The 19,048-nt window shown below is 43.8% G+C and overlaps 1 protein-coding gene and 1 long non-coding RNA gene across 4 annotated transcripts in view; one reads left to right on the top strand and one right to left on the bottom strand.

Annotated features, from left to right (window-relative positions):
* The window catches only part of PRKACA (protein kinase cAMP-activated catalytic subunit alpha), a 62,539-nt gene extending 49,387 nt beyond the window's left edge, over positions 1-13,152 (bottom strand). The window contains exon 1 of one of the 3 annotated variants that reach the window (XM_083726090.1): positions 12,933-13,152. In XM_083726090.1, the coding sequence (XP_083582216.1) occupies positions 12,933-12,978 (46 nt within the window). In that variant the 5' untranslated portion in view covers positions 12,979-13,152. Of the gene's footprint in view, positions 1-160; positions 212-396; positions 491-12,932 lie in introns of those variants that run through there. The other 2 variants (XM_083726093.1, XM_083726091.1) reach the window with 2 other exon arrangements.
* Positions 251-9,435, top strand: LOC310838588. Its single transcript, XR_014561069.1, has 3 exons — positions 251-347; positions 1,260-7,494; positions 8,089-9,435. It is a non-coding gene; the product is annotated as an uncharacterized lncRNA (long non-coding RNA).
* Positions 13,153-19,048: the final 5,896 nt, after the last annotated feature.

Below are 19,048 nucleotides of genomic sequence, written 5' to 3'. Positions count from 1 at the left end.
TCCTGTCACATCCCCCTCCCTCCGCCCGGGGTGAAGACCGGGGCTGCCTGTCCCTAGACAAAACCACAACACCTCCTCCTTGGACCCCCGAGAGGGCTGGCATCATAGACTCAGAGCCTCTTCTTCTCCCCGGGCTACCCAGCCTATTACTCCCCCTCACCTCCAACCTCCATCTTGCCAGTCTGGAGTGTGGCTTCTCTTCCCCTATGGCTCCCCAGAAGGCCCAATCCATACTACAGCTTTGCCAGCTCTCTGGGAGACCGGCTCCAAGGGGCAGAGAGAGAGGGGGTGGTGGAGTGAAACAGCCCGCTTAAAAGACCTAAAGCCAGACCCTGTAAAGAACAAGAGTAAGGATCAAACCCTTCCAAGGCCCAGGAGCCTGCCTTTGGCACATACTTTTAAGAAACGCAAGCGGAGCACATCAGGCCCTGGGCCTGCCTGGTCTGATCTCCAGTGATCTCCTGTAGAACTGGGAGGGCGTGGCCAGAGCAGAACCCTCAGCACACAGGCCTGCTGCCCCACGCCCAATTGGCTGTTTCACTTCGTTCAAGTTTGTATAACAAATCAAAACTAGGTGACTGAACACAGTTGTAGTAGTAGTAGTAGTAAAAATAATAATAATAATAATAATAATAATAATAATAATAATAATAATAATAATAATAATTTTTCATATCCTGTCCATCTGGCTGGGTTTCCCCAGCCACTCTGGGAAGCTCCCAACACGATAAAAAGATCAAACACTAAAAACTTCCCTTAACAAGGCTGCCTTCAGATGTCTTCTAAATGTGAGAGGATTGTTTATTTCCTTGACATCTGATGAGAAGGTGTTCCACAGGGCAGGCACCACTACCAAGAAGGTGCTCTGCCTGGTTCCCTGTAACCTTACTTCTTGCAGTGAGGGAACCGACAGAAGGTCCTCGAAGCTGGACCTCAGTGTCCAGTCTGAACAATGGGGGTGGAGACGCTCCTTCAGGTATACTTCAGTTATAATGGCCCTCCGTACTCCCCAACTTCCGGGCAGTGGACTAGGGGGACTAGGCTAGTCCCCTAAATGTTCCCGGTAAATTAGAGTATTAAAGCATTCAAGTCTGGTGCCTCCTCCTCAAAGCCCAGGAGACTTCTGCCCCCCCCCCCCGCACCCATCCTCACAAGGTGATGTTTCTGATCCAAAGTGTTCCACTACAAAAAAAAGTCACTGCACGTCACTGCTTCCGTGTTTAGAATTCATGTCTTTATAAAACTCATTCTTCTTTTAGTTTTTCTCTACAGGAGTCTCTTATGTTGTTCCATCAGGGTATGGGAGCCGCCATCCACAGCAAGGTCATCTTCTCCAGCTGAAGTACAAAGAAGTATGCATGGCCACAACACCCAGTTTTGTAGAGATGCAGTGGATAACATTATTTTGTAGACCCTTTTCACTAGTGTAGGAAATAAATGGCCACCAGATGGCACAAAAAGCATCCATTTTTTTCCTTTTCGTTCAGCACCATTAAATTACAGTATATGTTATTGTGTCAGCTATAGCTAAACTCCACGCTATGTTTGGGCAATGGACAGTGTAGTGTAATGGTTAGAATGTCCAGGCTACAGAAACCTAAGTTCAAACCCCCATTCAGCCATGAAGCTTGATGAGTGACCTTGGGCTAGTGACCAAGTTGTTGTGAAGATAACGGGGAGGGCTGGGTAAAGAAAGGAGGACCGTGTACATTGTTTTGAGCTCCTTAGAAAAGTAGAATATAAAAGTAATAAATAAATACAACAGCAAAGCTCTTAATGGGGGTAGATTGCTGACAATATATTACATCCGTTTTCAAACATTTGCATGCATTGCCAGTGTGCTTCTAAGCACACATCAAAGTATATTTTTGATATTTAAAGCCCTGAACCAAAGTTATCAGAGGCATACCACCACTATTATGTGCATGGGGACACTGGAAAAGCAATGCTTAACAGTTCCCTTGTTTGTGGCAGGAGGATGAGGGGTACACTTTGGAACACTATTCCTAAGGAATGCATTTAATGAACTCTTGCATCAGCTTTCAAAAGTATAATGTTTAAGATCCTTTTAGGAGGGTGTTTGGGTTAGAGGCATGTCCAATGGTTGCATTTTCTCTTTGCTCTTAATGATTTGTGTTTTCTTTTTCTTTTTTTTAAATTCTGTCAACTGAAATGACTTTTGATGTCTAAACAAGCAAGGCTAAAAGCTGCTAAATAAATAGCAAACACACAAGACCGGGTACTGTATTTGTAGTTTCCAATCTTCCATGTACGAGAAATTCATCAGGAAAAAGCCAAAACCCAATCACTGTATCGTGCTACAATAAGGCTCTGGCCTGTAAGTCTTATCTAACCTGATCAATACAATTATTAGCCATTACTCCTTTGCAAAAACGTTACAAGTGGAATGGCTCCCAACACAATCCCACACTTGAACCACAGGGCAACAGAAGGTTAAACTTCAAGTTTGTTCTCCTAACTAGAATTGCCAGAAAACATTCCACAGGCCAGGCGCTGATAGACTTAAATGCATCATGGCTGAAGAACGTGCCTGATCTGGTCTGTGGATGCCCAAACCACTCTCCTATTCCTGCCAAAACTACAAATGCACTAATTTGTAATACTCCCTCACTTATCCACCAAGGTTTACAGCATGCTACAAGTTAGCAAGAGGCAGTAGTCACTCAAGCCAGCTTGTCATTGTCATTTAGACAGCTTCTGTCTCCATTTAAACATAATAGGGTTCTCTTGAGCAATATGTCCAATCTCTCCCCCCCCCCCCGTTTTTTGTAATTTAGTAGACAGACCCCTTTACTGTCTTCAGTCTGAAATCACCTCTTGATTAACCTACTAACAAACAGAACAGGTTGATCAGGAAACGAATCATTCTGGTCAAGGATTTCAGTACTCAGGGTCAATGCTCAGTTTTACACATTAAAACTGGAAGGGAAGGGACGTTGCTACTGCAGCCACCAGGTTTAAAACAATCATGAGAATATAATTAAGTAACATCATACACCTGTACATTTGTCTTCCTCTGCATCCTAAAGAAGCTAGGAACAAACATTTCTCACCTCATTTGCACCCCTTTCAAAGCAACCTAACAAAAATCAAACTGGTAGATGTTTGCTACCAGAGAATATAACAGTTAACAGTTATTGGGTGCTCTTTCCTACAGTGCAATTTAAGCTGGTCCAAAAATTTGACCAGAATGTTTTAGGGGTGTCCTAGGCCACTTTGGAGACATCCATAGAGCCTAGTATGGGCCTCAAACCTTATGTTTGACCCCTTGCTTTAGTTGGCACTGTGAATCAAACAGTTATAGAGAAAGGCTCACAGAGTCACCAAGTCATGGCACTGCTAATTGTACATGAACCTCTACAGTGACCCACAGCAGCATATGAGAAAATAAGCAAGCTAGATCTTCTTGAAATTATTTTGCTGCCTTCCTAATTCAAAAGCCAGCAACAAGGGCAGGGCTAAGAGATATAGAAAGCAACTGCAGGAAATGTTTCGTGTTTCTGTTCCATAATAATAAAATACATTTTAAAAGATAATCTAAAATACTTGGAGCAACTAACAAATCAGGATAAGATCTAGCTGATATAAGAATAAGAAGAGTTCTGCTGGATCAGACCACAGACCTATCTAGTCCAGCATCCTATTCTCAAAGGGGCCACTCAGACCTCCAGGAAGTCAACAACCAGGTCACGATCATAACAGCAATTTCTCCCCTCGTGCTTCCTGACAAACAGTATTCAGAAACACATAACCTGTGACACGTGAGATTATACACAGCCACCATGACCAGGAGCCTTAAAGTTGGTGACCATCACATTTGTGACAGCATGTAGTTTAACTATGCCCTGCATGAAGATATACTTCCTTTTGTGTGCCCTGGCACTTCCAACATTCAACATCTAGTTCTATTTTTATGAAGGGGAGGAAAACTTCTCTATCCATTTTCTCCACATCGTACTGTTAGATCAGTTTACAGATAGAAACAGATTGTGGAAATTTGATGGACGCTCCCTCTGCACCAAGACCACAAGGCAACAGGATTAGGTCCATGCCTGAGAAAAAAAGAGAAAAGGAGCTTGGCATGGAGGCAGTGGAAGAGTCAAGCGTGTCTCTTATAGACAGTCAGCCCAGGAGAAAGGAAGCATGAAGCTAGTAGCACAAAGACCAAAAACATTTCCCAAATCAGAAGCAGGACTTACAAACTGTATAACCCCACCCCATTCCCAACTCTCTCCTTTTACACCTCTCCCACACCCAGCCCCTCACAACTGGCTCAACCCCCACCCACAAGATTGCCAAAAAAAACCAAAGAAACCTCCCCCATCTCCCTACTTCTGCTTCATTTGCAGATTTCCTTCTGGCAGCAGCAGGGAGAAGGCCTCTTCATTCTCCTGCCCCGCCGCCTTTGCAGATGGTAACAGAGGGAGCTCAGCAACTCTGCCAGGTTTACCTGCCTGGGCCGCTGACCTGTTTCGTCATCACACACACATATTGTGGCAGCAATGACAGAGAGCATGTAGGAAGCCTAGCCTGGGCTGCCCACCTGCCCATTTCACTGGTCTGCTTGCTCGCACTGCAGGCCTGAGCTGCTGGCTTTCTTCCTTCCCTCCACCCCAGGATGGCAGTGGCAACAACAGTGGGAGCACAGGAAGGACCTGCCTGTGGTTTGTGAATGCCTGTACACTTGTCTGTGTGATAAGGGATGAGTGCAAATATAGTAGAGAGAGATGTGGCAGGTTGTTGCATTTACTGATCCTTGGAAATTACCCACCTGGTGACTAACCTGTCTGCAACACTTCAGAAAGAAACACAGAATCTTGGAGGAAGTGACAAGGAGAACAGCACTTAAGGGTTTGGGCTATCAAATCTTTTCCCAGAAGGAGCTCCTACGCCCCTTAACGGCAACAATTCAAACAGAAATTAAGCAGGTGACTCCAGCAAGATTCTGTTGTTGGATACCTGCTTGTCACAGTCATTAAAGACATAGGAATCCTGCCAGAAACACATGCTGACTACCCCACACAGGAGAATGAAATGGGCAGCACTTTGCCTTTAAGACGCTTCAAGCAACTTAAGAGCTGGCTAATATCTAAATGCTATGTATTATGAAGTATTCACACACTAAAAAAAAAACCCAGTTAAGTGTGAAATCATCCCTGGATTCTACAAAGGAATGTACAAACGGTTGCTCAGCGTTCATACTCCAGTTTCTTTAGGCAGTAAATTACTCTTTAAACACATTTTAAACCAGCCATCTTGATTGCAAAAAGAGTGGATTTTTACACTGATCAATGAGTGCTTACAGGTGCAGCAGGGACCCAATTCATTTCAGCAATTTAAATTCTGACTTACGGGGTTGTAGTAATTTATTGAAGATAATTCATGATCTACACATGGTGGACACATTGAAACAGCTACATGCACCTATGCACATGGCAAGGAACGGCCTTGGTTGACTCCCCAGATGTGTACATGCTATGAAACAGATGCTTAAGACACTTCAAAATTACGTAGCAAAAGTACTACCACTTGAACCTTTACTCTGTGAAGTATAAAGCGTTCCCGGCACTGTGCTACTCATACAAATGAACAGTTGTTGCTTCCTTATTAGCCTTTACCTACCATACCACCTCTTCACAGAAAATAACCACCCTTGGCATATTTGCCACCCCACCCTTCAGCTCCAAAGCGCACAAAACTTTCAAAGTCCATTATTGGCTTTGTAAGCTCAGGTTTGACCTCATTTTACCAAAAGTTCCTGCTAGTTTACTCTGATCTTTAATAGAGTTCCAATTTCTCATCTTAATCATCAGTGCGAGCTCACACTTTTAACCTACCAAGAACCCTAAAACATCTGGGATCCCATGCACATCAAACTCTTCCTTGAAGACAGCTTCAGTCACATAACTGGGAGGAACCTAATGAGGAGAGCAAGAACTGCTGGGGCCTGTTCGGAACCTTGGAAGAACGGAGTGCCAATTACATGGGCAAGGAAACAGTTTCATATTTTTATAGTGTACACAGATAAAGGTTTCTTACATTTTCCTCTCCTGTCTGCATCTTCTGAAGAAACTTCTTACGGTAATCACAGCTTACTCCTAACACCTTTCCCCAACTCCAGGGAGTTCTTTTGCTACTTGCTGCGGTTACAGCCAGCAGTGGATTTGATTTGTTGGCTGATGTGAAATTATCTCTGGTTTTATAATTTGTTTTATTGTCACTTGAAGGTTGCAGCAGGCCCCGGAGGTCCTTTTGAGGGTGAGAAGACATATAAGTAAACAAAATTTAACCACAAAACCAATGAATATTCTCTAAGTTTTAGTATGTTTTCTTCACCCAAACTGCAGGCTTCCTAGAAGCAAAAGAAGTTTTTGGTAGTGTTGTTTTTTTAAATCAGATTAACACATGCTGATAGGGGTTTTTTTCACTGGGTCGGAAGCCCCAACTCCCTCCACTTTATATATGGTAGAGAGATCATAAGCAAATCATATCACTTTCACAAAAGCCAAGTCATAAATCTGCAGAGTGAGATGAACCAACTCAATTTCTAATACCAGTTAGATTTCAAGCCTTTGCCAACCTGGTGCCCTCCAGATGTTTGGGGCTACAATTCACAACAGCTTCTGCCAGTATAGCCAATGCTGGAAGCTATAGTTTGAAATATCTGGAGGGCACCAGGTTGGAAAAAAGCTGCTTTAAACAACTAAGCTGTTAATCAGCAGTTCTGCCTTTGGTGTAGTTATGCAGAACGAACAGGAAAGCACAGTTTTTAAAAGGGGGCTTAGATTTCCCCAGACTAGAAGTTAAGGAACCTACTTTTAATATAGTCCCATCAGTGTTGATGGCAATGAACAGAATAATGAGCAGAAAACAGATCCCAGCCCCAAGGACCTTACAGCCTAACAGAAAGATGAGAGAGAGACAGAAGAGGAAACCTACCTTTAACTGTGGACATACCTCATGGCTGCTTGTACTGCCCTCTGCAGTCCCCAGTGCCTGCCCTGGAGGCCCCTTGGAACAGCATAGCAGATGCAGGAGGAAGTAGGAATTTACAAAAAAATAATAATAATCACCTCACCCGCTTTCTGATCAAATAAAGCAGACTCCTCCATTGCCCCAGAGGCTGAACTGGATACAACCCTGTTTATTGGAAGCCCAGATGATCTACGTCTGCCACCGTTCTCCAGCAGAAATGTTTCTGAATCACAATTACTATTATCTGTACTGTATTAACAGACTGCACCAAAAACATATGGCTTTGTGTTTGGAGAAACTAAGATGCAACTAGATTCAGGTAGGTAGCCGTGTTGGTCTGACAATCAAAATAAATAATAATAATAATAAAAAAAAATCCGGTAGCACCTTAGAGACCAACTAAGTTTGTTCTGGGTATAAGCTTTTGTGTGCATGCACACTTCTTCAGATACCAAGAAGTGTGCATGCACACGAAAGCTTATACCCAGAACAAACTTAGTTGGTCTCTAAGGTGCTACTGGACTATTTTTTAAGATGCAACTAAAAGAGTTCAGTTTACCAATCCATGGGTTCTCCGTACATTTCATTTATATTTACTTACCATACCAACAGTGTGTCAGCCACAGCTTTGATGCCTATATAGCCACATTTTCTTTGACCAAAAAATTGACAAGTGTTTTGGACCAGAATACCTCAAGGACTGTCTGTAAGTAACCCCTATTGCACTCCAATCCACATTTGAGAGCTGTCTCAGGAAGCCAAGTCAACTCACGTTTGGCAGGTGGCTACAAACAGAAGGGCCTATTTGAATTTTTCCAGATCTGTTGGCTAGCCTATTAAAATCCATTTATCATTTGCACTGAATGATTAATTCAGATAGGTGAAGCTGACAGGAATTGGGGTCCAACAAGATATGGATGTCCACACCTAAGGCACCTCTGTTTTAAACAGTTGCAGAGCTGGAAAGAACCTCCATGTAATGTTGCACAATCCCTACTTAGTCACCAAGTTCCCTGGGCTTGGCACTGCCTCTCAACTTAAACCTACCTCACAAGGTTGTTGTGAGGACAAACTGAGAAGGGGAAGAATCAGGTACTCCACCTTGAACTTATTGGAGGAAAGGTAGGATGTAGTAGTTGTTATCTAGTTTCAACTTTAAAACCACCAATGAAAGAGAATCACAATAATTAAGTCGTCAGGTTTTTTAAAAAAGGCTACATAAATACAAGAATTGTTCCCCTTCTGAGTTCATTGGAGTAGGCAGGAAGTTTACTTGACCCATCTATCTTCCAGAAATGCCATAATAGACATTTTACACAGAGCCTAGCAGCCAAGCACAGACATCTGGATGTCCCATTTAATAAAAAGAAACAGTGCTTCTATTAAGTGCACTTCACATAAAAGCTTCACATACATTATATTGGATTAATTGTTTAATTAAAGCTGTGCTCTGTTTAATTGAAGTCGTGCTTTGTTTTCCTTTTTAATCCTGCCAGAAATGAGAGCTGGGAGTAAAATTTATCAGCACAGTTTCTTTGTGGATCAAACAACAAATCTGCAAAGAAGTTTCACGCATCAGCAATAGAGGCACAGGTCTAATGTTGCGTCTGCTCCTCAGATCTGTTGAAAGCAACAAAAGGGGACAGATTGGACTAGAAAGCTGCAAGGGAGCCCACCTCCAACTGCTGCACATATACCAGGAGAGCTGCAGGCAGAGGCAGATGCAAAGTCCCACTACTTAAACCTTACTGCTTGGATATCATGTGGATAGTGTGCTAAAGTTCCTATTTAACAATTAATAATTACTATTTGTTCCCTTTAAATTTCTTTCATTTGCTAACTGGATTATTCTCTGCAGAAAATAATGATCCACAGAGCATATTTCTACAACAAGCAAGTGTTCAGAAGCCTTGAAGTTTTTTTTACCTAATGGAGCTCATATAAGGCATGCTGTTACTTGAGAAAATAGCCTTTGTAATATTTAATAACTGCCAATAAATCATTTGTTGCAAAGGCTAGGAAATAGCTTTTTGACTAGATGACAACTAAGGGATTGGATCTTCTGGACAGAACCCAGAAGGGACCTACAACTAATTAGAAACACAAAATTTCCCCCTTGGTACCCACTCTTGAAAAAAGAGCATTTTAGAGCTAGTATCTGAAATTTCACCAGTTTCCTTAAATGTCTTTATTGAGCTGCGTTTCCAAGTGATGCCCAAAACAGTCTTGGATGGTGACTACAACAAGGTCTTGTATACAGACTTAGTATTTATGGTCAGGTGGGAGACATCACTCATTATCTGTTAGCCTGCCCCTTATAGAGAGGGCCAAGAGATGGCTTTCTGAAACCTTTGTTCACACAAGCAAGCAGACACACACTGTTGTTTCTTTTGAGTGACAATAATAGCTCCATAACATGCAGAATGGCCCTCTATACACTGGCTGCAAAAAAAAGGGGGGGCGGAAAAAGGAGTTAAGATAAAATTGCTATAAATTGTGGTGGTGCTTCAGACGTGTAATCTGAAATCAAGCTGGATTTAAGGTTGTTGGTGTATCTGGGAACTTGTCTTTCTTACATGATGGATGCTGGTAAATTGGATTTTTTAAAGGCAAAATATTAGAATTGGAGTTCTGAGAGAGATACAAGGGAAACTGTGTTTCAGGAACTTGGCAGTCTTTTTGTATTATGAATATATGTTCTGTATTATTGCATGAATACTATGATGGGCTTTGGCTACAGCCATCAATTTATGAACTTGAACTTTATTAGATGACATGCATGCATGCATGTGATGATCAGGCTAAAGTTTTGAAGGATGTTTAGAATTCAATCACAGCTACTCAAGACAATTTTAAGGAAAGTGTCCTTAAATTTTCCCTATCTTGACTTAAAAAACTCCACTTCGAAGTACCATGATCACAATAGAAGGGCAAGGTATACATTTACCTAAATAAAAATAACTTAAGAGTCATAACTATGATGGATTCCACATACTCCAATATGGTGTAGTATTTGGATTGCTGATAAATTCACGTTTTAAATATATAAGAGTAGGTTTCAGTCCTTCAGTTAATATTTACAAATGTGCTTTTGAAATAACCAGTGATCATCGAAGCCATGTACAAGTACCTATGAATCTTGCACTTCATGTTACCCTATGTCACTCATGTCACTCATTTACCTGTGCTTCCCTTCCAGGATATATTCTAAATTCCACAAAATAATATAAATATATTTAGAATCAAACATAAATATAGACATATTTCTACAAGATAAGTGTATCTGCACAAAATATTAATTTGCACAACTTATTTTTAATACACAATGTTGAGTTCTCTTGCTTTGGCAATAGCTATCTTTGTGGTTAATAAAAACAGAATCAATCAGGCTTTTGATGTTCAGGAAGTCCAAAATACTGGTCCATCTCATTCTTAGTACAGAGTCCCTAAATTTCTGGATACTTTTTTATTTTTTTTTATTTTTTTTTATTTTTATGTATTTTTTATTAAAGGTTTCTTGGTTTACAAAAGTATGTGCAATGTCTCTTTTTTCAAGTTACATTTTCTACAGATCAGTTTCATTTGTTGCGACATTAGTGTTACATTAGGAAGAAAAAGGGGGAAGAGGTGGAGGGGACCATGGAGGGTGGGGATGGGGTCAGGTGGCGATGTTTCTATTTAATTTAATGTATGTGTGGGGTTTTGTGTCAGCGTCGCTTGTGTGGGTTCTCTTTACTATTCGCTTGTGTTCCTCTGGTGGTGAGAGGTTGGGGTTGCCCTAGGGTGTGGTTGTTTGTTTGTGACTGGCTGTGGTGAACTTTGTTTTCATGTATGAGTGGGGTGGGTGTTTTTGGATCAGGTTGGCTGTTGGTGGATTCTTGTCGTTGTCTTGTTGGGCAATTCCTGGATACTGTTAACAGCTGACAATGAATGAAGTGCTGAGAACAATGACTATATTAAAACACTGTAAGGCAGTGGTGCAGGAGTAGGAATTAGTACACTTGCTATGTGCCCTGCCCTTTCCTCTTTCTACAGGGATCATTAAAAGCCACAGATCTAATCCTGCCATACTGCTACTAAGTGTAATAATCTCTTTGGGAAAGGGTCAGCCTCAGTCTAAACAATAATGGGATTTTGATCACAGAGTAAAACAAGCTGGGAAGGGAAGGAAGTAATAATGGACAAGAAGTCAAGGTTCCTGAATCCTATCCACAACTCTGGGAAGGGATTTGTGAGTACATGCTGGGACAAGGACTGAGTCCACACGGAGCAGAAGTCTGAGAGCTCTCTTATAACATTCTGTGCCAAGCTCTGGCACTTCCTTTGCAATTTTCATACATCCCCCCCCCCATACTTTCTCTGTCTTTTGAGGGAGCCTTTAAGGATCGACAATTCCATGTTCAAAGAATAGTACTAGCACCTAAAAATCCTGAGTCCTGCAGTGTAACTTTGATTCACATTTTTTATCTGTAACTGAGCCCAAGTCCAGCTGTTAAAGATGCTGGTATACAAAACAAGGCTGCAAGATGCATTAGTCCCAAAGAAACATGACCTGAATTCTCCAGTGCAGAAGAAAAGGCCGAGTTTTGCACACCCACTGCTTGGATGCAATGTGGCAGGTAAAACTCATACTTAATGGAACAGGCTTGCATGCCACAAGCTCCCAAAGAAGACAGGTAAAATGAAAGAACCCCCAAGGGGTGTGTGTGTGTAGTTTTAAATAGTTTTCATGAGGTCCTATTCCAGCATTAATTCTTTGACTGTTCTGCAAGTCTGCCGCCAGCTACAAAATCCTGCCTTCCACTTCCTCGAAAGCAATCCAAACAGCCCTTTCTGTTTTCCATCTAGGTACGCTACAAACATACTTCCTGCTTTGTTGCTAGTCTTTCCATCTGAGGCCCTGCCTGACCAGTTTGCAGTTCCATTCTGCAGCTTCCTTTGGGGGGTGGGGCGTAGCGGACACATCCGTCTGTCTCTGCTGAATTAAGTAGCCTTCCATTTGTGTTTTAACAGGGCGAGCTGTCTATTGAACAGGAACCTGTCATACCTGCCTAAAAGCAATAGCAAAGTGTTAGCTTCATTGCACATATTCCGTACCAGCCACTGTTAACTAAGCAGCCTCAGATAAAAGAGAAAATGCTACACTTCGTATTTAAATCTGTTTGATATATCTGGGGAGGATAACTAACCTACAAGTTACAAACAAAGTCAACACAAACTGGTTTTTAGTGCACAGGCACGACCAGAGGCAGTGTTGCCAGAGGCAGAAAACCCCAACTCGCCAATTTATTTATTTTTTTAAAAACCCGGTTTTCCATGCTAGAAACCCCCTTTCCCGAATAAACACACACGTGGACCCAAATCGGACAAAGCGTTAAAAGTAATGCTCATGGGAGGGGAAGGCGAACGGGAAGAATGGGTTGTGCTGGAAGCCAGGACAAGGGGACACACTCCATGTGGAGGCAGCGCACTCGCAGGCTCCCAGGGGAAGCAGGGCGGGGGCGCCGGAGAGCGCGGCAGGCAGACCGGCCGGATTGGCCCCCAAATCCCCCGGCAGCACCGGCCAGGCAGGTGTCCCACAAACGAGGCACGGAGGGGCCGGCCGCCACCCTCCACTCCGGATAAGCCTGGCACGGCAGGCTGAGGCAAAGGCCTGGCTGGGGAAACACCCCCCTCCCGGCCCGGGGTACCTGGCGTGAAGACAGGGTGGGCAAGGCGGTGTCCTGCCCCGCGAGCGGGCTTCACGGGCGGCGACGCCCCCGCTGCTCCTCCACTCTCCGGAACCGGCTGCCCGCAAACCCCAGAACACTCCCCGCTCCGGGAGGGAAGAGGGAGGTCCGGCGCCAATTCCTGCCTCGGCTTCTCCCAGACTGCGGCCCCCGCTCCCCACACCCGGCTTCCTCCCGCCGCCGCCGCCTCCGCCGCCGCGCACTCACCGCTCTCAATCTCGCCGCCCTTCTTGGCCGTGGCCGCGTTGCCCATGGCCAGGCGGGGGCCGGGCTGGGGCTTGGGCTGGGCCCGCGGGGAGGGGGCGCTCTCCCCGCTCGCTCGGTGCAGGCGGCAGGAGGCTCCGGCTGGGCCCAGCCAGGCCCAATCCCCCCCTCCCCTGCCAGACCGGGGTCGCCTCCGCCCCCTTCTCCCCTGGCGGCAGTAGCAGCGGCGGCGGCGGCGGCGCCACCTCCCCGCGCGTGCGCCATTGGCTAGCCTGCGCGGCTGCCGCCAGCCGATTGGTCCCGTCGCCGAAGTCCCGGTCGCAATTGGCCCGCGGACCGTGACGGCTGCCTCTCGCGCGCCCGCCCTCCTTCTTGCGCAAAAAGTGTCGGGTTGAAGCCGAAGGCTTCCACCGGCTTCTGTGATTGGCTAACGGAAGATTTATAGTCCCACCCTTCTGGTGTGGATCCGCTAATTGGCTAGGCCAGGAGATGGGGGCTCAGGGTTCTATTATTAGAATATTTAGATTTTCCTAATTCCGAAGAATGTCCATTGTAAAGGGAGGAGGAGGAGGAGCAGCAGCAGTAAAACGCGTCTCCGGAGGAAGCGGGGAGAGGGCGAAAACCGGGCGTGGGGTTTGATGCTTCCAGTGGGAATTTAAAAGAGAAATAAATAATAGAGGGATTCCATTGTGCAGCGAGCATAGGGGTTCGCTGTTGCGCAAAGCTATTGTCCTCGGTTGACCAGCATGGAATAAATTCATTTTTGAGGGGCGGGAGCCTGACAAAGCGATGCTCGGATAAGAATGGGCGTTCAGCTGATCTCGTGCTCACCAGCTTGCTTTGTGTACCTAGACTAACGTTTGACAGTCCTTGACTACCCCTTTGTTCATGCACTTCGGTTAATGTATGAATATAGACTGACTCTGCCATCTTTTGAATGAATGGAGACGTTTATGCTTGTTATTGATTAACCCGGAGCGCTCTCTGATGTCGGCTGCTTACCACGCCCATAAACTCGGACTGGAGGGTGGGAGGAAACAGTGCATTTGCGCCTTCTATGTCTCTAGCTACGTGAGCGTGTAAAACAATGGCTGGGTAAAGTGAATTCAGAGGGTTCTCCGTCTAGTTTGGCCCTAATTTATCTACACTTCCGTAGGATGACAGGATTTTCCAAATCTTGGCTGAAGTTGCGGGGGGGGGGGTGCTCAGAGCTTATATAACGAGCTGAACTTATGTAATAAATCTGATGCCCGAAGTATTGTTGATAGTTGTTCATTTTGTGACATACACAGTCTGCGGGTTTTTCCTGGGTTTTTCCGGAGCACGTTGTGTAACCAACGTAAACGTTATGAAGAGTCTAGGCTACATTTCCACTTCACTGTTTGTTTGGCAATTGTTAACAGCCCTGGAGGCAATGTAGGACATGGCTGTCACCATGACAAATGCTTCTTAAATACTAATACAGTTATTATTTATTATGATAGCCTTAAAATGCCACAAGATTTTTCTTTGTTTTTGCTGCAATAAACTATCCCATCTCTCTCTCTGGAAGTTACAATAGGCAGTTAACACAGTACTGTACCACTAAACTGCTAGGCATTATCCAGACTGCAGAAGAGCACATAACCTAAGAACCTCAGAGGTTTTACAGGGTTTTACTATTCACTAAGGGTATGTGTATGTTAAAGACTGGTACTGGAAGATGAAAAAGCAAGACAAATACAAGGCACAATAATTTTCTGTTCTTTTTAAGTGCCTTTAAGGTAAAGGTAAAGAGACCCCTGACCATTAGGTCCAGTTGTGGCCGACTCTGCGGTTGCGGTGCTCATCTCGCTTTATTGGCTGAGGGAGCCGGCGTACAGCTTCCAGGTCATGTGGCCAGCATGACTAAGCTGCTTCTGGCGAACCAGAGCAGCACACGGAAATGTCATTTACCTTCCCGCTGGAGCGGTACCTATTTATCTACTTGCACTTTGACGTGCTTTTGAACTGCTAGTTGGGCAGGAGCAGGGACCGAGCAACGGGAGCTCACCCCGTCGCGGGGATTCGAACCGCTGACCTTCTGATCGGCAAATCCTAGGCTCTGTGGTTTAACCCACAGCGCCACCTGCGTCCCTTTAAGTGCCTCTAAGAGTGAACTATTACTGTTTCAAGTGTCTCAGTAACAATAACTAATACAGTAGTCATGACCAATACTTTTTCATGTTTTACTCAATTTCTCCTTAATGCTTTACCCTGATACACACATATTAAAATCATACTTGGTTGGAAGGGATGTCAAAGTTCACTTTGTCCAAGACAACCAGGCCAAACCAGGAAGGAAATCCACCTTCATAGTATCCCTGATAGTTGACCAACCTCAGCTTAAAAACTTCTTACTTGATTTCCTTATACAGCAAAGTTATTCTCTCCAGGACGTGACTGACAACTGGACGCTCAAAAGTAGCAGTTTTATCCACTCCTATGAAAGGGATAAAATATGGCATTTAATTTTAGCTATTTTGGCTGCATGAGCATAGGCCTTATTAGTTTGATTTTGAGCACAAAGACAGAGATCAAATTAGGTCAATAATGAACACATCTGAAATCTGAACACTGAAAACCAATCACGTTTTAACAAATTAGTGCATTTCAAGTACTTATGAATATACAGCATTTTCAAATAGGATGCTAATTTCAAATTTGAAGCTACCAGTTCAGTTTAATAAAATTAATCAAACGCTGCTATTAAAAATGTGAATAGCTTTAGGTATTTGTCTCAGCTTTGCATTTTTGTACTTCCTCCAACCTCTCCTCTGCTGGGTAAACATGAGGACTGTGTCAAATATTACATTTCCATGGTGGGGGTGGGCGTGAGTGGGGGAAGACCAACAGTAGGTAGAACCAGAATCCATGACAGGCAGAGCAAACTACCATAGTTATAATTCTGCCCTCTTCCTCCTCCCTACTGAGTTGTCCAAGAGTAATGCTGAAACTAAGGCAGAGGAAGCCCACCAGCAGTGCCACCCCCTGGCAGCGGTGCCCCAGCAACAGTGCCCCATTTGCCCTAATAGATAAGCTTCTACTACTCAAATTTTAAAAATGTGTGCAGGGAAACAGTAAGAAAATAGCTTCAGGTAGTGTATTTGAAATACTGGAAGAGTTTGGTATCTGTTTGAGGTGGGTGAATTTCAGAGTGCAGTTCTACACACTACAGATTCAAATCAGTTTCCATACCTATTTAGCACTGTTTTTTTCTCATTGGGAAACTCTCAATGGGTTTGGAGAGCTCTAACAAAGTGTCCCCAACACACTCACTGTGGTGCAATCCTCCATATTATTTGCAGGGGCTCATAATAGTTACACTGGATGCAAACTGATTTTTACTGTTTAGAGAGCCATACCAAGTATTACCCAAACCTTACTGCTTTGATTTTACAAATACATGTATTGTTAGTTCACGGGGATGGGGGGGAGGTATAAATGGAGAATTCCTGGATGCCAATATCCAAGTTATACTATTTGGCGAGAGAACCTCGGCAGAGATTTAAAATCACAGAATATGCAGCAAACTAAAGCCTGGAAATAGAGGCTGTAAAACTTTAAAAGTGCATTCCAAAAAATTCCCCTTAAAAAGTTTATTTCCAAAGTTTCCCTCTTCCCCTGGCATAGGAAAAATACCATGCATTTGGTAAGTTAAAAAATGGTTTACTTACACATTATTCAAAGGTCAGATTCATGTGCTTCAGAAAGGGTTGCACAGGCAGAAAAACTTGTCTTAGTTACAAAGTGGTGAAAGTTCCCTAATTATTGGTATAGGAACTCCATAGTGGCTTGTGAGAGCCATGCAATCTGAGCTGGAGCAGCCAGCTCAAACTTCTTTACATGCTGAGCTTCTCAGGTTGACTGGAGAATAATACGCTTGATTACCCACAGTAAGGGAAGTGGGCATGGCTAAGCCTGGCAGGACAACTTACTCTATGGTATTAACCCATTCATGCATGAATTAGACTTAAACATACTGGTTATAATAGGCTAGTTATCCCACTTGTATAACATAAATAGCACCCCAGAGAACTTCACAAGCAGCACGCAATGTTATAATTTCTGCTTTCCTTTTGCCTACCTACATCAAGAACTATGCATGGAATCTTAAGGGTGGAGAGTGTCTGATGAGCAAATGGAGCCCAGATGGTAATAAACAGGCCAGTCTGGCTAGATCTCTTTGAGCTCACATGATGATTTCTCCTTGTAATATGATGTCAAAGAGAGAAAAACGAGGCAGAGTTTGCTTAGAAGATGTGGCTCCTGCTGTGGACTCTGCCAAAGAGCAGATGAAGCAAATTGCAGTGGTGGGGCCATGCACTGATGTAGTAAATAAGGATCTGATTAAAAGGGAGAAGGATGTACCTCCAGCCCACGGCAGACTATAAAACTTGGATTGGTGCCACCAGCTTTATTTCCCTGTGGAGGGGAGATTAAACAAAGCACAACAAAGGCAGCTATTGTGCAGCTGTAAGGTTCCCTTCTGTTGTTGTGAAATATCTGGATCGTGGAGCAGCATACGTGTTATGTGAACAGTTGGTGCCAGGAAGTGAGGACAGCATTTGAGTTTGGGGTATTTCCTTCCAGCCTCAAATTCAGTGCAGCACAGCAGGAAGAAACAGCTCTGGTTAACGCTCCCCTTCAAGGGCCAGGGTTTACCTCCAGAAGGGCACATTGGTCTTCTTTAGGGCACATGGAAATGTAAGTGAAAGCTGTTCAAACCTGCTTTGCCGCCCTTTTCAAGGGGAGGGCAGCCTATGCAGCTGAAATGACTCCAAATTCTATCTACAGCATTATTACAATTTCTAGAGGAGAAGATGCATGCATCTGTTGCAGCAAGAGTAGCAGGGAGTCCTGTGGCACCTTAGAGACGCAATTATTACGAAATAAACTTTCATGGTCTACAGTCCACTTCAGATACATGAAGGGATATCCTGAGTTGCAAGCACATATATATGGCTGAGGTTGGTGGGGGTGGTGCAGTGAAATCAGAAGAGAACACAGAAAAATGCAGTGTATATAACAGCAGCAATCAACCACACACAAAAAGTCATGTTGGTAACACAGACATCCTGGCATTGGTAAACCAATCACATGCTGTGTGATAAAAACCAGTCCACAACTGATAGTGCCAAACCTCTTGACTTATTGTAATGCAGTGGTTATATGTTGCAGTCTCCCTTGAGCTCAGATACAATGCACCCTTGGGAGTTTGAACTGTTCCCCGAAAGGGGGGAAACATCTGCAATCTACTCAAGTTCAAGGAGATTGGGTCTTAGTAAGCCTGCTAGGGTTACTAAACATCCAAAAAAGGAAGAGAAGAGTCCAGATTCCCACAGGTCACCTGGCTGCATATTTGCCCATCAGAGAAACCCACACCATCCCTGTCCTTAAGCACTATTATGGCTGAACATTACTTGGCGTTTTCTTGGTATTGTGGTTGCAGCTGATAGACTGGAGTAAGTATGCAAAATAAGTTTATTTGCAATAAGCTCTCAATTCTCCCCTCAACCTCATCCCAACATGCAACTGGAATAGTACTTTTTCATATATAGTTTTCAAATCCTCTTGTGCCAAGAGGGGAGTTTCATTTAGACACAGCTTAAAGCAAAGGTGACCTTGAAAAGGATTTTAAAGATCCCTTTCTCCTTTTCTTTGACAAGGAAAGAAGGTATGATAAGAGTGTTTCTTGCTGAGGTTCTTATCCCTCAGGAGAACACAAATATAGGGAAAGCCCACGCCTTTTCTGTTGTCAAGACTATTGGCAAGGCTGAGCTCGTTCTGCCTCCCCCCTCCAGTACTGAGAACAGTATTTGAGTTACATTGGCACAGAATATTAAAGCTATAAGTAGTGCAAATCAAGAGATCCCTGTTATGTATCAGAAGGCAACATAAAGGAGTATTTTTGCACTGTTTCCTAAAGAAAAATCAGGAAACTAAGGGGTTCCAAAGTTGTTGGTCTCCATCAGGCCCAACTCATATACAGCGGAACCTCGGTTGTCGAATGTCTCCATTGACGAACGTTTCAGCTTTCGAACGCCGAAAACCCAGAAGTAACTGCTTCAGTTTTCGAATGACTTTTGGAAGCCGAACAT

The sequence above is a fragment of the Podarcis gaigeae genome (genome assembly GCF_964106915.1).
Source record: "Podarcis gaigeae genome assembly, chromosome: 2".
Taxonomy (NCBI): Eukaryota; Metazoa; Chordata; class Lepidosauria; order Squamata; family Lacertidae; genus Podarcis; species Podarcis gaigeae.
Note: the sequence above shows the minus strand (reverse complement) of the source record. Positions and strands in the feature narration are given on the sequence as shown.